This window comes from Hylaeus anthracinus, unplaced genomic scaffold (genome assembly GCF_026225885.1).
Source record: "Hylaeus anthracinus isolate JK02 unplaced genomic scaffold, UHH_iyHylAnth1.0_haploid 3, whole genome shotgun sequence".
Taxonomy (NCBI): domain Eukaryota; kingdom Metazoa; phylum Arthropoda; class Insecta; order Hymenoptera; family Colletidae; genus Hylaeus; species Hylaeus anthracinus.
This window is the reverse complement of record NW_026535284.1, coordinates 3,241,383-3,265,897: the sequence shown is the minus strand read 5'-3', so window position 1 is coordinate 3,265,897 and position 24,515 is coordinate 3,241,383. Positions and strand designations below refer to the sequence as shown.

The 24,515-nt window shown below is 38.4% G+C and overlaps 1 protein-coding gene across 10 annotated transcripts in view; it reads right to left on the bottom strand.

Annotated features, from left to right (window-relative positions):
- Window positions 1-24,515, bottom strand: part of LOC128894204 (tensin-1) — a 332,764-nt gene that overhangs the window by 20,871 nt on the left and 287,378 nt on the right. For 9 of the 10 annotated variants that reach the window (XM_054155783.1, XM_054155785.1, XM_054155788.1 and 6 more), the window contains 2 exons: window positions 7,165-7,448; window positions 5,943-6,553 (listed from right to left, as the gene is read on the bottom strand). In XM_054155783.1, coding sequence (XP_054011758.1) covers window positions 5,943-6,553; window positions 7,165-7,448 — 895 coding nt within the window. The remainder of the gene's footprint in view (window positions 1-5,942; window positions 6,554-7,164; window positions 7,449-24,515) is intronic. The other variant, XM_054155784.1, reaches the window with a different exon arrangement.

Here is a 24,515-nt window from a genome sequence, read left to right as displayed (position 1 = left end):
TAAAGAAAATATCTTCACAAAAACTTGAACTTAAATTTTTTTGTCAATAAACATAATTCATTGTCTTTTAAAATAAATCTTTTCAGTTATACTTTTCTTTATTCATAATTGTTATACGTAAACATATGGTTTTGAAATAGCGTTCGCATACAATTGTGTTCTTTCAGGCACAATCCGTGGATGTGTTTTTTGCAGATTGAACAAATAAGATGCGACTTTTTTATTGGGCCTAATATTGCCGTTACTTTCGTAAAGCAAAATTAATTTTTTAATATTTTAGAGCACTTACACCTTCGAGCAGCGATATATCGCTCTTGACCCTTTTTGCAAGTGTATGGAGGTGCGATATATCGCTCCTTGGCACTCGAAGGGTTAATGGTTTTAATGTTGAGAGATATCTCATTTTTTGGTAATACTACAACGCTGCTTAAAAGCCTATAATTTCAGAAAATTTTCAAATATCAAAATTATCTTTTAACTACATATTCTTTATATAGTAAAGAATATCTAGTATACAAGAGCACACTGTTTGCACCGATGGCGTGGCACAACCAGAGCCTGCTTTACAAGCTAGCCTCGTATCGAAAACGGTTCTCTCAGTGTTGATGGTTTAGATTTTCCAAACGTGGGGATAGGGTTCGTATCGTTTCGATGAAATTACGGTAAACGTTCGGCACTTTTAACGATTGTTTCCGATGAAACGGCCCCCGTAGAAGGAGCATCGACAGCTGCGCGAGGAGAACCTGAAAGCCAAGACCGAGACAAGGAACGAACGGTGTAGCCCCGAAAGGAGAACTTCTTTGCGGCTGAGAAAGCAGACCTGCCAAACGTCTGTCGACCTCTTCGACCATAAACGTACCCTGTTTCTCCATCATAGCGGACCGACGGTTTTTCATAAATGTCCGGGCGAAACCTGGTAGTTTCGCTGGCGGAGCCACGGGTCGAACGGAGGAGGACGTTTATTTTCACGACCGATACACAAAACGGGTCGTATTTTACGGCGATGCAGCTACTTGGAGTTCGACGAACCTCGTCCAGGCAGTCATGGTTAACAAACTTGTTAAATCCCGCTTTCACCTCCATTCAGATAAAATGTCGATGTGTCGTTGAGCGAATTACGAGGGTTTGCGGTCAATGGGCGATCGAAATTGCCAAAACGCGCGTGACGGGCTACGTTTATACGACAGAACTGGAATACTTAAGAAGGGATATCATATTTCAGATGCAGAAGAATGCTAATATCCGAGAATTTTCATTGGCGGTACCAAATGTATAATATGTTAGGTGTACAAATTGACTCTCGACCTATTTCAGCTGAATTCAATATTTATTCAGAAAAAAATCAATTCAGGCATGCGTAGAACGTTGTCTTGCAAGCTTCTTTCTACTGCTTATAAATTCTTTTTTTCTTAAGAGCGTCATTTACAGGAATCTCCTGTTTAGAGTAGAGTTTAGAAGTGACGGTCTGATCGAATAGGAGCTGCTCATAATAGATAGCGCCCTTCTGACCTCAACAAATGCACTACATCTTCTTGTGCGGATATTCGGTTTTAGGATGGACCTATGATTATTGCCTTTTAAATTATCTCCGCTGTTCAAATGCGAAAGAAGTGCAAAAAGAAGGTAGAAGTACTTTAAATGGTGTTTTTGAATGTCATCGCGTCTACAGCTGATTTTTCAGATGAATGTTGCCATCGAGTACCATAGGGAGAACAAATTATTCCAGCTTTTTGACTATCGAACGTAGATCTAGATAAGCAATTTTATAATACATTTATAAGTTATGAAATCGAACTGAAGATCCGCAGCCTCCCGTGCATCTACTTGTCGGAAATAAGAGCGGTAACTACTATACAATAGATGGTATGATAATGGGCAATCATTGTACCTCGATAAAGAATGCACTCAAGAACGCCACTACATACAAACAATTGATGAATTGTTGACGCCTAGTGTGAACTCAGCGTTAGGCCGTTCTCTCAACTAAACGATGCGACCGCAACACGATTGAGAAAAAAGTCACGAGTGAGAATCACGTTCCAAGCAACTGTCATGAGGCAACTGGCGTGACCGATTACCGATCGATCGGTTGTTTCGACATTGCTTCGTAGATGCGTTGGTAGAAGAAGTAGGTATACATTGCAAATGCATATGCGACTGCCAAGTGATAATTTTTTTCTTTCGCGTAACAGTCGCGTCCTTCAGGTGGGAAATCTACTCTAAAACTTCTTCGGCACATCTTTGTTAACCTTTTACTCTAGAGAGTCGATTTTCAATCAGTTTTTATGCATTTAGACTTTTTTGATATTCTAAGAACTCTTAGAAAAACATCATTAAGTGAACAATAATTATTAGTTACATTATTTTAAAGTTTATTGGACATAAATATCCTCTCAAATATATTTAATATAATATTTATTTATATAATGATATAATTATGGTAATATATTAAATATATAAAACTCTGTAGGATCTTTTCATTCCTTAACATATTGCTGACCGATCACGAGTATTCTTCTATGACCTAACATTGCTCATAGGTCACGAATTAACTTGTTTGCGCTTATATTAGTTTATGCAGTTTTCAAGCCTGCAAACAATATAGTCTAGATAGATTTACTTAATTTTTGACTAAAATTTCAAAAAGTGTACAATATCCGTTCTTCTCCCATCTTAAAGATTTATCTACGGGATTATGAGGAAAGTTGAAACACTATATTTACATACAAAAAATAAGAATACGTGGGAATAAATTCGACTAGAGTATAAAATATGCTCTTCCAAAGAAAAGTCCAGCGAAATGGATATATTTAGAAAACTTGTTGTATACTAATATAAATCTGTATTGTATACCAAAGTCGAGAAGAAGATTGTGTATATACAATTTTATACAAGATTGTGTATGTAAAGAAACGTTGTTAAAAATTATTTAAATGTATTGATTTTTTATTCACTTATGAAATAATAGCCGACTGCACGAGATAGTTTTGGCTTCAAGTAACCGGTCAGCAAAGTGTTGAGCAGTTTAACAAAAAATTAAATAAAATAACAGTTTATTGCTTATAGTACCTTTGCACAATCATAACAATTCTATTATATAACAATTTCAACGATTATCGATGACTCTAGAACGACTTAACAACGCCAATGAATGAAAATACATACAAAATTCTCAACCACTCGGCGCGGCGCGCCAAGCTTTTGAATTTCCAAAAGGGTTCGAGGTTTCCGAGCCTCATGCAATTCTTGGAGTATTCATTCTGCGCGTGGTTTTGTTTTTCATCAAGCTTGGCGCATACAACGCGCCAGGATGACAAATCGGTGCGCCGACAACGCGGTTGCTCGCAATATCCATCCACTGACCGCAAACCTCGTATTTCATAACGCGATACGATGCGACGTGTCGTCCGCTAGCGCGTCTACCGTTGGAGCTGACTTTTCTCTTTCCACTGGACATCGCTAGCGACAATGACTCACGGCGACCGCGTTCGCCATTCCAGGCAGAAAATACGCCGCAAATGCCGTAACAGCATCCCCGTATGGGTAGACAATTTATTAATTGTCCCTCGCCGCGCATCGACCGCCATTCGTCGTCTCCCCCTCGCGCGAATCTCCATCGTCGAGGTCTTTCTCGCCCGTGGCTCTTTTGCGGCGCCCGATTCGGCAGATCCGTTGTGATTTTAGAGAAGGTACCAAAAATCCTCACTCAAAATGCATCGAGAGGGTTAGGCCTTGCTTAGGGTTGTTGTTGCATTGAGCTTCATCAGTTGGGTAAAAAGCAAAAGAGAAAGTCCTCGAAATGCAAGAGGCTAGAGTTAAATAGGGCTTCGATGACCATGGTTCGATGAATTGGATAACAACGAGGAGGCTAGTTCTATAAAGTCCAATATCCTTTTGGTACTGGTGAGGAAGACTGATTCACAGTTTATAATCTTCGGGTCAAAGAGATTTTCAATAAATGCTTGTCAGTTGGTGCTATGTACCGAAATATATTTATTATATCGACAATCGACGATACTGAAATATTTCGTTTTCTTCAGAGAGCCAATCACTGAAGTCGATCCGAATAGAGACAGCGAGACAAGCAATTAGCACATTTTTTCTTCAAAACACACAACCTGGAGAGCAAATTCCAAGCAATCACGGAGCAAACGCAAGTGGGAGAGTTGAAAAATGGCAGAGTATAGTGCGTTTATCCCTCGATTGGCCCTAATCAGTCAAAATGTATAAAAAGTGCATACGATAAATTTTCTCGTTCATGTTGCATACTGTACTATTAAGTTGTTGCATGTAAAATGTCCGATTTTTCAGTTTCCAGATATTATCTTCGTTTTGTTTAGGGAATTTAGGGAATGAATTCTGCTCCTTTTAAAACTCTATTGTTTAAGGATAATGTACCTATCAAAAACGCCATCAAAGAATTCATCACCACCAAAAATAAAAATATTTATAAAAACGGAATAAATACCTTTGTGCATCGTTAGCAGAAGTACAATGAATAGTGATTACACGTTGATCAATAAAGGTAATTATAACAAAAATACAGATGTTTATATCTGTTCTAGAAAATGGCGTTTCGTCTTCTTCACGCCACAAATTATCTTTACCTTCCTAATATATAAGAGCTTATTACATTATTTGAATATAGTATCAAATGTATCGAGAGGTGCAAACTGTTCCAAACTCTGTACAAATGTATCAAAATTTGGCAGCTCTGGTTTAGAGTCCCTGCCAGTGCGAACGGTCCAGTTGCTCTCTCCCGTTTTCCGCGCCAGGTACCGTGAAAACTCGCCTAATCTCTCGTTTCACAATACGTGGCCAGCGCGATACACATCAAGCGTGATAAAACGCACCCCGACGAACGACGAAGCGCCTCTCGACGTATTATTAGATGCTCCGCGCATTTAATTACGGGATTTGTTACACCGGGCGAAGTTGACGTTAACGTTTGCGGGAACGTAGCCAAAAAAAGGGAGTCTGCAATCAGTCTGGCAGGTATATATAGGGGCGGACGGAAGTACTGCGGATTCGTTGGAAATAACAGAGTAACATTAATCGAGAGTGGTGTGAGTCAGACACCACGTGGTCTTCGGGTATTTTACTGTGAAGGTTCGAGTCTGCTGCTAATTATATGTCGGTCAGGGGCTGTCCTATTCTACTTAAAATGTCCGATCAGGTACGACTATTAATCTCCTATTCTACTTAAAGTGTATACCCCCATCCATAAGTATGTGGACACGTCTTCCACTAGAATAAAAGTTATGAATTTATTAACGAATATTACTTATGTTTATGCATTTAGTATGTATTGCATTAGAGACCATGTTTTATCAATAATTTATTCAATGTTTCTCCAGTAATAATAAAAAAAATATACAATTTTCTTTCCATTAATGTGTTCCCCACGTGTTCTTAAAACTTCTTACACCAATTTTGACAGCCTAGCTATTAGGACCTTCATTATATCCAAAGTAATATCATATAATATTCTTTCCGAACATTTTCATTTAAATATTCACACACTTTCTCTACGAGATCGAATTTGCCACTCAATATTAGACGATTTAATATTGTTATTTGTCACTAAATCCGCGCCTGACATGCGATTTAGCAACAGAAAATTCTATTGTAATAATTTCTACATTATGAATTTTACAGTATAGTCTAGATTATAATATACAAGTGTATTGTATAATGAAGAAGATTTTACTGTTACTAGTCAGATCCGTTAACCAGCTCTTTATCTTCGCCTAGTATGTAAGCTGCAACTGGTCAGACATTTTAAGTAGTACGAGACTACTCAGGCCAGACGTTTTAAGTAGAATAAGACTCCGAAACCGTGCCACGAATAATCCAAGGTAGATGATAAGCGAAATGTTGCATTTCGGTAATCCAGGGTCGCAAAACGTTTGAAAACAGAACACAAAGACTTTTTTACTCACCCATCGATGTGGTCCGAACTGTTTTTTACAGGTCCGTTGGCGAACTCTGGCGGAGGGTCCGGCGTGTTGGGGCTCATGGGACTGATGGGTCTTCTCGAGTTCTCCCCGAGGATGTCTTCGAAGTCGACCACAGGCGCCACGCCTCTCACGGATGCCTTCCTAACCAGAGACGGCGAGGAAAGTTTCTGATGTTTGATCATGTCCGTGGTGGCGCCGTACGAAAACGGTTGACTGGTTTGCCGGGCGTGATAGGGGATGTCCTCGTCGATATAATCGATGTTCCCAGGCGGCGAGAACGAGTCCGCGTGCTTTCTGTACGAATCGTTCGAGGACTCAGAGATTTTTCGATCAGGCGACACGCGATACTCGTACTCCTCTCTTCGGTGCTCGATCTTGGCTGGCTCCCGATACTCGTTCTTCAATGTGCTGTAATTGCTGCTCGAATTGTAGGGTGGACTGGACTCTTTCCCGGTCCCGTAGCCTCTGTACGAGTCTTTCAGGGTGGAATACGTCGAAGTGGGGTGACTGCTCGTGTAGCTGCGAGTTTCCTGAATGTACATTTTCTCGCTTCTGTCCGTTCTATAGTCCTCTGACGGAGGATCTGGCATCGACTGCGTGAACACCGAACAAACATACATCCTTATACCGTCTTTATAATCTTTAGTGTGTTTAGAGAGGGAGGTTTTAAGTGAGGACTTGGAAAAAGCTATTCGAAATGGATAAATTTTCGGTTGTTCTGGGATGTTGATCAGAGATAATCAATATCTTACTTGGATGGATACTTTGATTAATAAAAGGATGGGAAATATTTGGGGTGAAAAGAATTGAGGGTTCGAGGAATATGTAACTTTAACCAAACTTTATAATTATTATTTTCACATCTGCATTTGGGGGATTCAGAAAAATATCTTACACCATGATTTCATATAAAAATGATTATCTACATATATCTAATAATGACGTTGATTTTAAAACTGACCGTAAAACATTATTCCGAAACCGAATGTCTAATTCTATCTCAGATTTATATTAGAAATTGTTAAACAAGGATTAAGAATTCTAGATGAAGATCAACATAAAAGCCTGAATCATATTAGACTACTCTGTAATTAATTACAGTAGATCTTTCTTCTCGTAACAGGATAAATCCTCGTTCACAAAAGAAATCTTTTATAGGAGAGATATTTTTATAGTGGATCATACAATAACAAACAGAACGTACCTCAACAGTGCGCATCATATCATGGAGGAGCTTGTCGAGATCACCATGAACCTGGTTATCCGGCTCTGCCTCTGGTGGACTAGGTCGCTGTGGTGGAGCGCTGCTGATGCCGCTGTCCATGGAAACTGTCAATGGTGAGCCACGGGCACCACCGGCAGCACCCTGGTGTACCACAGCGTACAGAGATCCATCTATGGGACCGCAGGTGTAACCCAATCCACGAGGTGACGTCTGGACGGAGGAGCTCGAAGGTGGTGGCGGTGATAATGGTGTTTCCCGTCCTTCTGAATAAAAATTTCACGATCAGATTAAATTACTCACAGACAAATGCTATACAGGGCATGTACAAATACAACTTTTTCTGTAAACAGGATTCTTGGACTTAATCAATCGACGCTTTACGTTTCTTCCTCGTGAAATACTTTAAGTGGATAATTTAGTGTAGTGTTATTTTTTTAGGTATTCTCTTAGATTTTTTTTTTTTTTTTTTTAATCCATAAGCAGTTTGTTCATGAGGTATTGCACACGAATTTAATTATATTGTAATAATATACATAATATATTCTTAATAAAAATGAGCAAAATTAAACCTAATACAAATGGTCTTGTACAGTCCATTTAAAAAAAAGCATGATCATGATTGCCACTTTAATGACCGTTCTTCTTTCCCGACATGAAAAAATTAAGAAACATATTTATTAGGGTCAGTATCATAATGGCTCGAACCAGAATAATTAAAAAATGTTGATCATTGAAAAACTTGGAACATTACACACCTCGGACATTGACTATTTACGTTCTTTTTTTTCATCTTTAGCGTGCTGAAAGAAATTGAAAAAAAGGCACATATACTGAAACTTTATTCCGTATTTCACGTAATTCGGTTAACTAGAATTCGAGATACACAGATAACCATTTGAAAAATAAGGTTACGAGAAAATCGAGTTAAAGTTTTATATGCCAGATAAGTACCTATGTTTCTACAAATACTGTTCTCTTTAAACGATAGAAAAAGTGTTTTTTACAGAAGAACACCTTTCAAAAGCCGCTTGACTACGCTGCGACTATTTTTTGTATACGCAAAGAGTTTAACTTTTCCTAGTTCAGAATACTCGTCCTTGAAGTGTTAAGTAGCGTAATCGCGTAATTCTCTGCAAGCATCGTGTAACAAAGAAACTCGTTAGGAAGGAACAATCGATTGTAAATTATTGACCGATGAACCTTCACGAATTAATTGCAAGGAAGAGGTTAACAACCGTTCGTTCTATATATCGTCTTTTCTCCTTCGAAAACGTCGCGGCAATTTAACGCTAATCCGTGTTGTTATGTCGCGCTTGAATAATTCACGCTCAGGCAGCTGATGTAATCCTTGGAGTAGGTTATCCGTCGTACGAGGTTGAAGAAAGTCGAAGTTCACGCCCCATGGTGAAAGAATTCGCGCGACGACGCTTGCTAACGACCGATTCAGGATTTTACCTGGATTTACAGAAATCCCCTATCACAGAACGCGACGTCCATCGTAAAATGTGATCCTGAGAACGGTCTTTTCGCTTAAGAACCGCTGAGATATTAAGTGTAGAAATTAATCATATGCCTTTACATATTATAATATTCAACCATTTGCAACTTGAACAATAAATCAAATAGAAATATTTTGTCGCCATTATGTTACGTTAAAGTACCAACCTTCGTAGCAATGAAACACCCGACAATTCGTTTAAAACAAAAGATATAACGTCGTAACACTGATAAACACGATGGCGCCTGATAAGACCCGTGTTTAACATTATACAGGGTGGGCCAAGTAAGTGTGACAAGTCATAACTTCATTACTAGAACTGTTAGAGAAAAATGTCAAAAGAAGATTAGTGGTTCAAAGTGTACTATTTTTTTTTAATGCACTGGTGCATGTGCATTCGACAATTGCATTATTTTTATTTAACCAAGATGCATATTTTTCTTTGAATATTGTTTCAATCTTTTCGGTCTTCAACGTAAACAAGTGTGAACCTAAAATTAACAAAATAATTAGTTCGCGAGATATTTTAAATATTTGTCTTTACCAAGAAGATGGTTAAACGCTTCTCCATTACATTCTACATATTTTATACGCAGCTTTTTTATTGTCTTTGCAATTTGTAAACGTTAAATCATCTTTTGAATCGTTTTTTGTAAATGGAATCGCACAATAAACATTGAGATAAGAAAGCAATGTGCAACAGTAACCAGAGGTCACCTTAATTCTACAACGAACACAATTAAAAAGTACTGTATGAAATGTGTAGAATGTAATGGAAAACTGTTCGAGCATTTTCTTCAATTAAAATACTTATTCAGTTACCACTTTAGCTTAATACTCTTTTACGTAGAATAACGAAGGGATTGAGTCTATGCAAAAATAGATATGCATTTCTATTTAAAAAATAATGTGGTTCTGTAAATACAGTACTTTTTATACCATTCATCTTCTTCGTTTTACATTTTTCTTTCACAGCACTAGTAATGGAGTTATCACTTGTTCCACTTACCTGATCAACCTTGTATATCTTTTGCTTTTCAATTAAAGAAGAATGTTAGTGGAATCCCAAAAATGAGTTCTTCGACTTTGGGTGACAGTGCAGTGACACTTACAACCGGTAAAAGATGGTTCCGGACAACCAACCAAATTTGAGGGCGTAGAACTGGAGCGAATGGAAATCGGTATAAAAGTTTCTGATGAACCCAGAGACAAAGGCAAGGACGTAAAAATGTGAAGGACACCGGGTAGATGCATCAGAGTCCCAACGAGTAGATCTCATCTGAATTGAATCCGTGCCGCGCGGCGCTATCTGGTCGACGTATCGCGGCAGGTATAAATCATTTTTATTCGAGCGTTTCTCGCCGATTCTATTCGCGAGCCAGAGGCAGCCTCGTCAATGACGGCCAATCTCGGCAGATGGAACGCATTTAACACCCGCACGCAAACACACGCATACACGCATGCTCGAACATAGCCGCTAACGGCGAGGCCTGTTGCAGTTTGCCGACCGTCGATCGAGATCAGCAGATTATTGCCAACGCGTACACAGCCTCTTTCGGAGGCCGACGAGGAGAGGAATCTAAATGGCGTCGAGTGCCACGGCCATCGAATAAGCGTCGCGGAGAGTACCCGACGACGCAGTAAATCCAGCGAATATTTGCGAAAGACGATAAGCAGGGAGCTGTTATAACACTGATACCTTTATCGCCAGGCACGACTTCGGTCGCGGGATACATACAACTCGCACCTGAGAGAAATTTCATTATGCACGGTTTTAAACACGAGGAAAAAATTCCGTTCATTCCTTACTTAATAGATATTAACCGAGAAGCAAAGAATGACAATTATATCGCAAGATTATTCCATTTACGGTATTTCCAAATAGGACCAGAACAGGAGGAATTCCATGGCAGATATAAAATTATTGTACATATCCTTTCGATTAATCTAACATAAGGAAATTTATACATGGGAAGTCTACATTTGTCCTTACGTGTGTATTTTATATTTTTTCATTCACGCTTACTAATATTGCATACATGTAAAATTTTCGTTTCGTATCTGTTACATATTTCTACAATTTATATATTTGCTTTTTTTTTTTAAATTTAGAATAAACAATTTTTGATTTTCTATCATTGAAGCACTTGTCATCGCCGTCTTATATTAGTGGTTATATCACTATTTCCGAGACACCTTGTGTATTCGAATATGGCTTTTCTATTTCCCTGAATCGTTAGCCTTCTTCGTTGCGCCGATACTCTACTCTGAACCGAGGCAGGTAGGAGATTATATAGTCAAAAACATCGTTCTCGTCATTCGTTGATGTGAACGAAGACGAAATACAGTATTTCAAACTAATTGGGCGCCACCTACAAAGGGACCACCCCGAATATTTTCACGGAATGAAATCCGCCCCAGGGCAGAATTTGGAAGTTCAGTGGATCTAATGGACGGGGGTTCTCATCGACGTCAAGTGAAGGAGAACCCTTCGGGGAAGCTGCTGCATCCTCGACTTATGTGTTTGGAGACGACCATTAAAGTATCTCAAACGTCTCGAGTCAGAACGCCGCTTAGGTTCGAACAGGATCAGGTTTAGTTAGCTTACTCTTAAGAGGAATATTATCCAATTACATGGAACACAATTGCGTTTCGCTTGAAATACGTTGTTAAACGTCAAATGAAATATTAAACTTTAATGGCCTTGTTTACAGTTACATATGGCCTGTTGCTATTATGATAAACATCACGTTTCGACCAAATTCTTATGGTCTTTCTCTGATGTTCAACTAATTGCATGCAAAATTTTCAATGAAGTACATTCTATATGCAGAAAATTGTACTTATTCTCGTTGAAGCTGGGGGGATCGATTGTTACTGTTAGAGGATAAAGAAGGAAAATATTATTGGAAAAATGTGAAAGATAAGAGAAACTTACTTCTGTAGTTGACCATTTATCAAGCACTAAAATTTGCAGCGAGCAAGTTATTCTATTTGTACATAAACTCAAATTTCAGAGATGGAACAGCGGTTAACTAACGATCATCTTAGCCTCCATCAATTTCGAATATTTCACGAACGAAGTAAAAAAGAAATATATTCAAGTAAACAGTTGTAATTAGATTACTTGTGTCACTCACATTTCGTCTATTAGTAAGTATTTATATTTTAGTTAACATTAGTAAACCTGCTAGGGACAATTTAATCTATTACTATTTCTTCTAAACATCGTTTTATTATTAATTTAATACATATACATATTTCAACGATTTAGAATAAATATTCACAGACAAGTGAATGTAAAGGAATTAGTTATTTAGTTAATTCGAGTTCAGTTTACTTGACTTTTACACTTTATTTTCCAGTCTAACAATCTTCGTAAAGGATGCAAACCAAATATTACTCATTTTAATTTTTGACTTTCTTTTACATTCATTATCAACAACTACAGATACTAAAATTGTATTTACCAAGTTAATGTATAAGCAGAATTTTCTACATTAACATAGAACTGGACTAGACTGAATTAACATACAAACAAAATTTACTAAATTAAGGATGGCTTGAAGAATATTTTGGCGACAGCCAAACGTTTCAAGCTACGATGATTTAGATGCAAACAATTTAGTACCAGATGAATATTGTAACAAATTTTATTTTTCAACGGAAGAGAACCCTTGAAAGCTTCGAAATCCAAACATGTTACGCCTTTCAGATAATTCTCTGATCAGAAATAACGTTTTGTAGAAAGAATCACAAAATTAAAGGTGAAGCTTAATTGTTTTAATTATTCATTATAGAACATTGAAACTAAGGTTGGTATTACGTTCTTATACGGGTGAATAGGCGTATTTTGATTACGTAATAGTAAGGTATAAAACGAGTATAAAGTTTATAATAATTTAAACTTTAAGAAGGTTTTTAATGTTGACTAGAAAATACCGCCTGCAGGTTACTGTGCAACGTAAAACAGTATTCATAAATCTATCTTGTTAAATACTGGAGCAACAACAATATAAAAAGCGCACTAATCACCGTGACGAACACTGACGCGATCACCGTTGAAGTGGATCCAGCCGATCTACGGCGAGCACTTAACACTGCAAGCTGCAGCTGCAACTGCGACTCTCGTAGATCGGCCAAGGGATAACGGTGTCGCCGTCGGCCAATAGTCGCTCGCGATTCGCGCCGATTTATTGCGCCAAATGATACGTCCACGCAACGATTACGTTTCTGCTCGTCCGTTGCTGCGACTACTCGCGGATCTCGCCGTTTCCTTTTGCATCCGTGTGCATCGACGAAAATACCGAACAGAACCAAGGACGAAATCGATCGAGCGCGACTTATTGTACGCCTCGACTCACGAAGTGCGAATCTGAATTCACGGCTGAGGATTCGACGGATTCGAACGTTTACAACAACGCGTAAGTATCGATAGTCACGCACCAATTATTCGTTGGCTCGAAAACGATTACCAACCGTCTTTATGTTTCGAGTCTAATGGAGTTTATGGTGCTCGGTTGTCGTAGTCTTGACCTCGATGAACGGTGATAGACAAGCATTATTTATAGAACTTTTGTTTATGTAACAGACAGTTTGCAAATGGGCCGGAGTGGTTGAGTTAGGTCACTCTGTAGGTATATACCCTATATGTTATTTTATTGTACATTAATTATATTCTAATTACTTATCGTTGTAATTACTTAGTATACAATTCAAGGATTTATATTACAATAAATGACATTGTGTAATACGTTGATGAATTTCTCTAAATAAATACCATCTTAGTATGACTATATAGGAAAATATATAGGATTCTATATTTAAAAAAACTAATTTGTTTTTTAAAGGTCTCCCATCATTCCGCTTCAAACGCTTCAGCACCATCTATATTGATATTAGTATTACTGCTATTATACAAACGTGTTTCGTGTAATGCATGTAAGGTTCATGACTCTACTCACTGACCGCGACCCCATTTGCAACCAGATGTTTATTTCATTAATTTTATTTTGATATATTCCGCGATATATTGATTAGTAGGCTAAGACGTTACGCGTAAACGTATTTATTCATTATTTCGTACGTTAATCTTCTTTACACGTAACCTCAATTAGAATTGATACATACATCCCAACTCATTGATTGGTTAGTTTATGAAATAGATATTTCTGATGTAATCAATTTTATAGTACAAATATGTAAACACGTAAAATATCTTACTCAAATCAAGAAGAACGATGTGCATAGCAACTAAAATAAGAGAAAAACATTAATATTTCTTAAATATTGCTACAAATATTAAAGGTCGGAAATTGATTTGTGAAGGAAACATCGTATCGCGTGTAATTTTGATTATGATTTTTACGTAAGGATTCAAACAACACTCAAACTAATTTAAATGGGAAACTTAATGCTTCAATAATTTCAATAATCCATGTTTCACACAAATATTCTTATATGGTACTTAAAAATACCTTATTTTTATTAAATTAAATTCTTATACAATCGACAATGAAGTCATTTACCTTATATTTATTCGAAATTAGGTTCAAAAATTTTACTCGAGCTGGACTTTACACAATCTATCTAAAATTCGCCGATGATGATCCCTATTCAACACGGAGAATATTCGACGAAGTATTTTACTATTGTTCGAGAGCTGTTCAAGAATCAAGCTCAAAAGTTCGAATATAAGAGGCCATGAAAACTAACGAACCGAACGGTAAATCACCTCCGTGGATCGCGGATAGTTAGTCACGATGAATATCCTCTGAACGTTTTACGCGTACGATAACGCCAGCTCCGTTAAAAGAACTCAGAGAGAAGAAGCCGCGATATCAGCGAATGATTTGCGGTGCGCGCCATTAAATCGGATTAATAGAGGAAGCGATAAACCGTATCTTTGGAGAGAGAGACGAGTAGCGTGCTGGGTAAAGCGTTCTCCAACCACACGCGTCGGAAACGGTCGACAGAATGGTCGTCTTCACGAGCAGCAGGCGTCGTAAACAATTGCACTTAAATATCGTGGTTGCGCGCTCGTTGCGCTTCGGTAAGTAAACGATGAAATTAATGGTGAACGAACACAACGCGTGCCTCCCGATGCGCGCCAAGCAGCGCACGCTTCGTCTAACGAACCGCGATCTAATTTCATTTCGCACTCTTTAGTGCCTCTATTGTGCACATTTTATGTCCACGAGTCACTCGGTGCTGGCGAAGAAATATGTATACGAAAACGCTTCTCTGACGTTTGTGGGAAATGCCATGGTTTCCCGAATAAACAAGGAATTTGATGTGACGTGGCGATATTTGCAACCAGATACGCTATTGACCAAAAGTTATGATACATACAGTACTGCAAATTTAACATAAATGTCAATTTTTAATTGTCAGTGATGTCGTCTTTCTTTTTGTTCGTATGAGTAAGATACCCTAATAGTTATTGACACGTTTAATTCATTTCGATAACATTGAAATTATTATTGTTGGCGTAATCACGCAATAGAATCACGCGAAAATAAGGGTAGTTTGTCGTTTTCTCCAATGATGCTAACTAGGTAGATTGTACCATCTTTCATCATTTAAATTAACTACGATCTTGTGAATATAAACACGATGATTCCTTGCATAAAGACGTTGAAACCACGATTAAGCCAATTTATGAAGATTTGAGTGCGGGCAATTTATTGAAGTGGCGCGAAGAAGGCTTAATTTGCGTGACCTGATCACTGCCTCCAAAAATATTTTCCAACGGCGCTAAAACACTCGAGTTTGCAGCCCACTTTACTGCTAGCATTTTCAACGATGGATATACGACTGTTGCATCAACGATGACAGCCGTGAATCTAAAAGTTGGATTCAGTTACCACATTGAATATGAAAAAGGATTTAAAGGTGGAACTCTACCCAGGACAGCTCGAAGAAAGAAGCATATTTATACATTTTTGGGGGACAAACGGAAAATTTTCTAGGTTTTTTAGTTTTAAGGTATTCGAAAGAATGTTTCTCAGCGCATTTGTCGCGACCTTTGTATTTAAAAATATCTTAAATTAAAAAAGTTGCGTCCTTGTCATTTTACATGTTTACATGGATATTCCGCGGTAACCATTGTAACTCAGAGCAAAACACAAGCATTCTTTAATAATATAATAAATTACTTAATTGCTGTTGAGAGGTTTTTTTAACCTACGTTGTATATGTGAAAAATGGGCGTTTTCAGAACTAAAATGTGTTTAAATCGTTGCCATTTGGCACTTAGACGATTTAATTTAGTGTGGTCACCGCGAAACTTTGTTAATTTAAGATATTTTTAAATACAAAAATTGCGGCACATGCATAAAGAAATTTCTTTCGAATAAAACTTACATATTAACAGAAAATTGCCCGTTTGTCCAACAAAAATTCTCAAATATGTTCTTCTTTCGAACCGTTCCAAGTAGGCTACCCCCCTTAATTCTGGGATTCTCGGTATGCGATACGTGTCAACTTTATAAAAAGAAATTACAAAAGTATAAGGGTGCAGTAGAGACACATGCGGCTCGTGATCCGTAGTTTGGTCACCATCAATATATACGCGCATATTAATAAGCGCGCAACCAGCGGATCGCGGTCTGCGTTACTCGTCGAGGTGAATATGGTAACTAGATTCTCGCGGGGAGACGTCATCGCTTTAGCCGGTTCTCCCTTCCTTTTACTCCTTTCTCCCCTGTTGGTTTCGTGCTTCTTTATTTTCCACCCTTCCGCTCACGCCCTCCTTTTTCCACCATTCACGACGAATGCGGATTAAGAGTGAACCGCAGCTTATGGTACTGTCAAATAGGGTAACTAGCAACAGATGGATTAGTTGCCACGTTTCTTCGCTTATTTAAAGTCGGTTGTGTGCGCCTATTTCAGAGAACAATAATGGTGCTTATTTAATTCTTCGGACAAGCACTTTCCAAACTACTTTGATCACGGAAAATATTTTTAATCTCACTATAGATTTATGAAACATTTGTATTACCTTGACCTTTTCATATTGTTAAAGAAATTAAAATTTGACAACAAAATGTATCAGACACAATTTTAAACTTGAACCAAATTACATTGTTTGTAAGCCATTTAATTTAAAAAATTAAACATTATTTTTGTGAAGAAAATAAAAGGAAAACATGCAATGTGTCCGCTTTAACTCGATGGACCTGAATATCTCAGGAACCGTTAAAGATATGAGAAAATGGTTATCGTGAAAGTTGCTTGGTATAAAGGGAGAAATGGTGTGATGTAAATTGAGTGGCCCGCTCGAGTTCGCAATTCCATCACGTAGGGTACAAGTGAGCAACGACCCGCAATTTGCGTTTACTCGAGTCCTTGTGATGTCGATAACCTATTACGTTAAATAAACTTGGGTGACACATCGTTAAATTCATCTCCAAAAGAGCTATCATATTATGAATACATTTGTATAGTTTTTCATTTAAAAAAATTCAATTTTGAAATTTTTCCCACTCTTGCACCTACAAAAAAAACTATTAACGTTAAACTATTTCCCTGTTTAAACCAAATAACTTTTATAATAACTATATTTTGTATGTAATTAACTTTAAAACTATTAACTATTAACTTTATAACTATTTTTTCGTGTAATTAACTAACATATAATAACTTTTATAATAACTGTTTTCTCGCCATATTCAGATGTGTTGAGATAAAACGAGCGATCTCGTTGTTGTCTGTTTAAAAGTACCGGGTATGAGAATAAGTTCGTAGACATAACATTCCTGGAACAATGTTCTGGTTTTTCCTTATGTTTCATTCACTTCCAAAGACATTCAAATAAGTTATTATCTTTTATATATCCCTCATGGTTTCTGATTTCCGCGTGATATTTGGGTAAGGCAGTTGTACACTACTGCGCATTTTGTATTTTGAAATTGTACATGAGAAATATTACTCGATGTAAATATGTGAAGCATGTATGAATCAATGCAACTGCAGGGTTAATATATTGTCTAATTCTAGAGTATCTTTATAACAGAAATATATTGTCGCTGTACTAATGTTCCGTCTACCCATCTTAGGTTTCCTGCAGTTCAGCTTTGAAGCGAAAAAGTGGCGCGAGTAACCGCGTTCGAGGGTTGTGCAATTTTCAATTGGCCAGCTCCTATTCGCGGGACCGGCACACGGAGCATTATTATGTTTTGGGGGAGAAAGAACTGGGCATTCAATCGAGAAATAAGAAGAAACGGCTACGTGTGCACGCGCGCGCCGGCTCACGTGAATCGAAGAAAGAGAAAGGGAGACGTACGGACGAATTACTCGTTTGACGGCCTTATAGAGATTCATGAGACGCCGATGAGAAGTAGGCACCGATCCAGACGGAATATACCTTTCTCGGGCCCGTTGTCAAAAATACAAACGTAGCGGGGGCGTGGTAACGCTTCATAGACCAATCCACGCCTATCAGGTTTAAACAAAATGTAATCAAAGGTCTCGGTTGTCAGTTAGTTCCGAAAAACAACCCAATTCCAAGAGATATATTTGTATATTATTCCAACATCCAATCAAACATTCCATTCGTCTCTTCGGTCATAAAATAATTCATTTACAATCGTGAATACATTTTCCCTCACTTTCTAAAATGACTTTCCGTTTATCTACTAATTTTTCATTGGTCCTTTAATAAAACTTTCTCATTTTTGTAACGAAAACTCTTTAATTTTAATTAGAGCAGACATGTGAAGTCTGAAGTCTAAAAACAATATGATACTATGAAGAAAGGGATGTGGAGTCGAGTAATTTCTATTCAATTACAGACCTCATCGATGCTGACTAAAACGACAGTCCTATCTATGCAATACAGCCTCATTACAACAGCACTAGTCAACAATTTGAATTTTGTTTCACAGGAATTCCAATAACGTCATTGTATCCTTATGCAATTCAAGGATCCCGCAAAATTTTGACAGTCATGTTTGCCTTAATGTACTAAAATTGAAAATAAATCGCCCACGCGTCTTCCACAATTGGAAAAATGAAAGTTCTTTAAATTTTACGAGTTTTCGTAATTCCTTCTGATCTTTCTTTTCCCTTTCGGTACCCACGTACGGCTAATTGTTTCGTAATACTCGTGACAGTACAGGTTATGTCATATTCGCAATATACGTTGAGATAAGCCGTACTGCATCGTCATTATTCAAGATTAATCGTTTCAGTACCTAGAAATTTACAGTCATATTTCTTAGGCATATTCGCCAAACCCCCGTAGGTGTACTCCGCATGTAGTGCACCAATCGACTGAATGTTTCTAAACCACCTTAAGATTCAGTAGATTCAGCTCATCGTGCATGAACGACTAGAGCGAAGGAATTAACCTGGCAGACAGATGAAGATCAAGTTCCAGTGCTATCGATCGCTACCTTATCTGACAAGACATACCTACATTTTCTCTTCAGACTATTCTCAAAGCCAATATCGTAGAAGTAACATAGAAAATGTGATAATTGTAACTGGTTAGGGAAAATAGATCTTTCTTGTCGATAAATGGAAGAAATAATAGTTTAAATAAACTAAACTCAGTTTCGATTTCACTAATTAGTGCTTCACGACAAAGGGTAGAAACGTCAACGTTGTGGTAGAATATACGTTAAGTGAGGCTTAGGAATAGAAACAACACTTCAGCTGAATCTCGCCATTTCGCATATTCCATTTTTTAAAAGAAGTATTGTTTGCAACGAATATCTTAGTGAATAAATTAAAGTAAATGCATTTCTAAGATTCCACAGAAAATACCTTGCTCTCACGTATCCACAAGAAGGAAAGCCTAAACCTTCGCTATTAATAACTCTAATTATTCAGATACAATATCAGTTGCACATCACCCATATGATTACAAAATATGATAGCTTCACCTCGAATGAGTAGGATCCCAGTTACAGAGGTCCGAAGGAGACACGAATCTCGAGATCACCCAGGCAAAAGAGTCACGAAATACCACTGGGAGGGAAAGGGTTCTTCGGTAACGAAGTCCCAGGCGACGAGACAGAGAACCAAACTCGCGTTCCGTTCACCGGGAGCACAGAAACGGCACTGTACGTTGCAAATGCTGCACGATGCTGATCACCACCACTACCACCGCCGTCATCGCGATCAGCATCAACCACCACCACCCGGCTACGTCACACCATCGCCATCGTTCACCAGCACCAGCGTGCCAGCTATCGTCATCATCATCGGAGGCAGGCCTCGTTTCTTCCTACGCGAGAAGCCTGCCACGGTAAAGTTTCGGTTCGCCTTCCACGCTCTCGACGGTGAATAAACACGCGTACAGACACGATCAGCGGAGGAGACAGAAGCGAAACGAAGCGTGTTGCAGTTTTGCGCGTCGAGAGACGCTCACGGAACAACCGCGAGCCAAAGCTTCCGTGTGCGTGTTCGTCTCTCCCGGGATGCAATTACCAGCGAACGTTGGTCGCGTACAGGCGCGGGATAGACACGTGACTGTATACACACAACAGCGCGAGTGTGTCTTTTGACATGGTTATTGTTAGCGTGCACGTCTCGTGGACGGCATTGCCGGTACACGGATTTTAATGAGTCGTGTCTTGGGTGTCGCTGGCCTAGCCAGCTCGCTGCTGTCGAAGTGCGTCGAAACGGTGGAACGATTGCATGGAAAGAATTTAGTTGCGGTGTCGAGAGGTACCTCTGTAATTGTAGAGTGGAAGAATGAAAGTAGGTAAGTGCGAGAAATTAGACAAATTGAAGAACCTGATGCGAGAACAGATTACTCTCCGAAATTAAGATTTCTCAGAAAATAAAATAAAATTACCCTCATGCCACGAAGGAAATATACACATTGGTAACAATATATCTTCATTCTTCTGGGTGTAATAACATAAGACAACTATTTTAACCCCATCTTAAATAGTATCTAAAAGATTGTAGCATATGTGTATTATATTTCATTTCTCGACATTATCGATAGTGCATAAAGGCTGCAACGCAGCAAAAAGAAGACTTGTATTAAATCAGCCTACGTTTACTGATTTTTACAGAAGGTGGAGTAAACAAACAAATACCGGAGACTAAATGATAACACACTTGAGCTTTCTTTAAAAACTATTCCATAATTCGTAGTCTGTCGAGCAAATTACAAGAAGTGTCGAACATTGATCGTGTTACAAACACTTATCGATTTAGGTCGCGGAAGTAAAATAACGAAAGCCTGATTGTGAAGATTATTGAATTGAAAAATCAAAACTGAACTATTTCTAAAGTTTCAAGAATAGTTAACAGAAGCCCTAAGGTCATTTACAATTTACTGAAAGGTCTCGAAAAATACGAAAAGAAGAGTAGTAGGGAGGCTATCAACCTTATCGCAGCGCGACCGGCGGAGTATGAAACGTATATTAAATGTCCAATGTATTATGTCAAGCAACCCCACAATCAGTGGTCCATGGGATCTCGCAGATCGTCAGCAGCGTACGACTGCTTTCAAACCAATACAAAATATTTTATTACAATATTTTTTTTTAAGTTTTTAATCGCATGCAGGTCAGAACAAACTTTTTTTGAAAAAATAATAGTGCACAAATGAAACGAAATCAAGAGGAGAAATGGTTTGTTTACGAATGACACAAAATACACTGCACGCTTCTACAGATTCGTGAGAATTTGAGTTATCTATAGAACTAACGACGCAACCACAAGATCTGAAAAATCTCCAGAACCTAAAGAAATATTCCTAGTAATTCATTGTGCCTCGTGATGAAAATATCTACTCTCCCCTACTTCCAGAAAAGCAAATTTCATCCAAAGACAACTGGAGATAGTCTTCACATTCTTGTCGTTGTGTTGTTCGAAAATAAAAATAATCATTTTTTCCTAAATTCTCAAAGCGCGGGTAACTTTTTTCCGCCTATGACCCTACGTGTTCACGTGGTTCGTAGTTCCTGACCTAGGTATAAGCGTGTGCGAGCCAACCGCGTGTACTTTCGAAGCAGCGTATTGCGTGTTCGCGTTGGCCCCTCTACTCATTCGACTGGCATCCAGTCGCCAGTCCTTCTACGGCAACACTCGACTCCGCGCAAACCAGGCTCCGTCGTTGTCCTCGCCGTGGTCGATCGTTCGAGTCGATATTTCGTGCGTGCACGCGCGAGCAACGTTGTTTGGACCGAGCCTGTCCAAGAAACGGTACTCTCGACGTGCCCGCGCGACTGAATTTGGCATTTCGTTTGCACATCGCGCTGGTAGAATATGGTGACTCTCTGTTTTCGTATCGAGGATTATCGTACCGCGTGGGCAGTACTTCAGCATTGGGCTTTGGGAACGTTAAAACAATAAGGAAAGGTTTGATGTCCTTTTTTTCAGGGTACTTATCTGAAGACTCGTGTAATATGCCCACTCTAATCTACGCAATGTTTCACATGTCCAAAGTTTTCAACAGAGAACGTACGTTTGTGTATGCATTGCAAGTATCGTTCTCTGGCTTTATTATTCTTTCAACAAACCCACAACAAATGATTTTATTTGATTATTTAAAAGCAACGCTTGGTATTTCGTGCTCGACCACGGCGAACACTCTGCGAACTCCGTTTCGTGGCCTCTTGTAAATCAGTTTAAGCTAATATACAGGTGCACGATAAGCGTTTGGCGAGAATATTTCAGGCAACATAAGAGCCACTGCAACTCTGGAAATTAGATCAAGTAGGACATATATTTATATGAACTGTTTTTATTATTTTTTTACACAACGAGTCCAGCTCTAAAACAGTAGTTGACGGATTATGAGGTCTACATACGGAATTTGTAGAAACGAGTGTTGCTGTTTAAACTAAGCATTGAAAGTAATTCGAAATCCCGTCCAAATGGAAAAAAATATGTTTTCTTACCGTGTATAACTTTAATATTATATTATACGAATCACTTAAACAAAATAGTTTGTCTGAAAACTGCTTATTTATTGAATTAGCTTTTTAACTAACATAGAAATACGTCATCAAATAGCCTCAAATAGTCGCTATTACTTCATACTCTGACACCTGGAAGAATCATGTCATGTACGTCAGTAGCAAAGGAACCTAGAGCTTTGATCAAATAAATCCCTAGTTATAATACACACTGTACACAGAACATAATTTCGAACAGCATCAAACAACGTCCCTTGATACACCACGTAGAATAAATACAACGTGCGCATTGCAAAGCGTCTTGAAATCTTTTATGAAGATACCTTAGTTGAAATACATTATAAATATGGGCCAACTTTCTTAAAACGCCTCCAAACACTATCGTAAAAATAGCATATGAGTAAATACTGACCCGTGAATAAACCAACTCCTTGATCTACATACTTGCATCATATTTGTATTACATATGGAGCGAGCGTTCAACAAGATGAAGCCGAATAAAAACTTTTAAGCTATGCCTTGAAAGTACCAACCAATGAAGAATTCTATTTGTTCAAGTGTGATGTTGATACAATTTCCAGGATTGAATTTTGAATCCAGAACTGAACTTTTTCATTACGAATATTGCGCCAGACGTTAAAACTAGTCGAACCAGAGTGAATCGAACACCGTCACAACCGCAATCGTCGTCAACGTTCGGCGCACGTTGAACACACAATCGTGTTTCTTCCGTTGCGTGACGTGTAGCTGCATGTCGCGTTGCGGTACGCGCCGTTTTAATCGAGATCCGTGCGAATCGGCGCCGAGACCGGTAGCGACTCGGTGTAAATGAATGGCCAGCAATTAATAATTCATCATCCAACGGTGCGATTGCGCGCGTTGAAAGGCCACGCACACGCGTTCACACAAGAACGGGTATCCCAGCGACTACTATGCGCTCACGTTCGCAAAGGACACGTGCCATAATGCGTAATAGGTACTCATCTATGCTGACCCGATCCGGCGACAGAACGCGTGCTCGCTCGTGACGCGCGATGACTGCTAATTTTCAGGACCAGTCTCCCGCAATATACTTCTCGTCGTGTAATTATACGTTCGCGAGTCACGCTGACTTTTTGTTTGCGAATCACTTTACGGACGTCACGTTTATTACAACTTATCGCATAGCGTAATAATACACTTCCTAACCGTCAAAGTTGAACGTGTCCTTCGCCCGACGCGACAGCGCTCGGCGTTGACGGTGATGCTTTTCAGAATTCACTGCATCCTCAAGTTGGAGCTGACTGTGATGCAAGTCATCGAGCGGGACACCTGTACGTTTTTGGACTTTTATTTTTTTAACGTCTCTATCGCTGGATGTACACGTTTATATGTATAGAAAGAAGGATCACCTGAATATCGTTTTTAACTTAAGGGAACACAACGCTGTAAAATGTTTTTTTAATCGAAAGATACACATTTCAACAATGTTATGTCTCAGAAAGAAACCACAAATGACGTTAAAAACTATGAAACAATATTTACTTTTCAAGTAATAAGAAATTCTACTTTGCAACATAAATATTGGATTAACATGACATTTCAGATAGGGAGCATTTTTCTATATCTGTATTTATCAATGAAAACTATTAATGTCAGTATACATACTTGTATTTATCGAATAATTTAAAGGCGAAAGAAAAATCTGTACTGTTTCGACTGAGAATCAGCCACACGAGGATTACCTACATGAAAAAACAGAATCCCCTGGTGTCACTTCAGAAGATAAAAGACAGAAGCATAAAGTGACAGCATCAGACTAAATTCATCATTAACAGTGCAGGATTACACCAGAAATACAATCGACTTTTTTGAAGATATCTTCTCAAAAATGCAGTATAAAACAACCCTTACCGAAAACATTGAATATTCGTTGCTAATGACCTTACAGTTGATACAACGTAAAG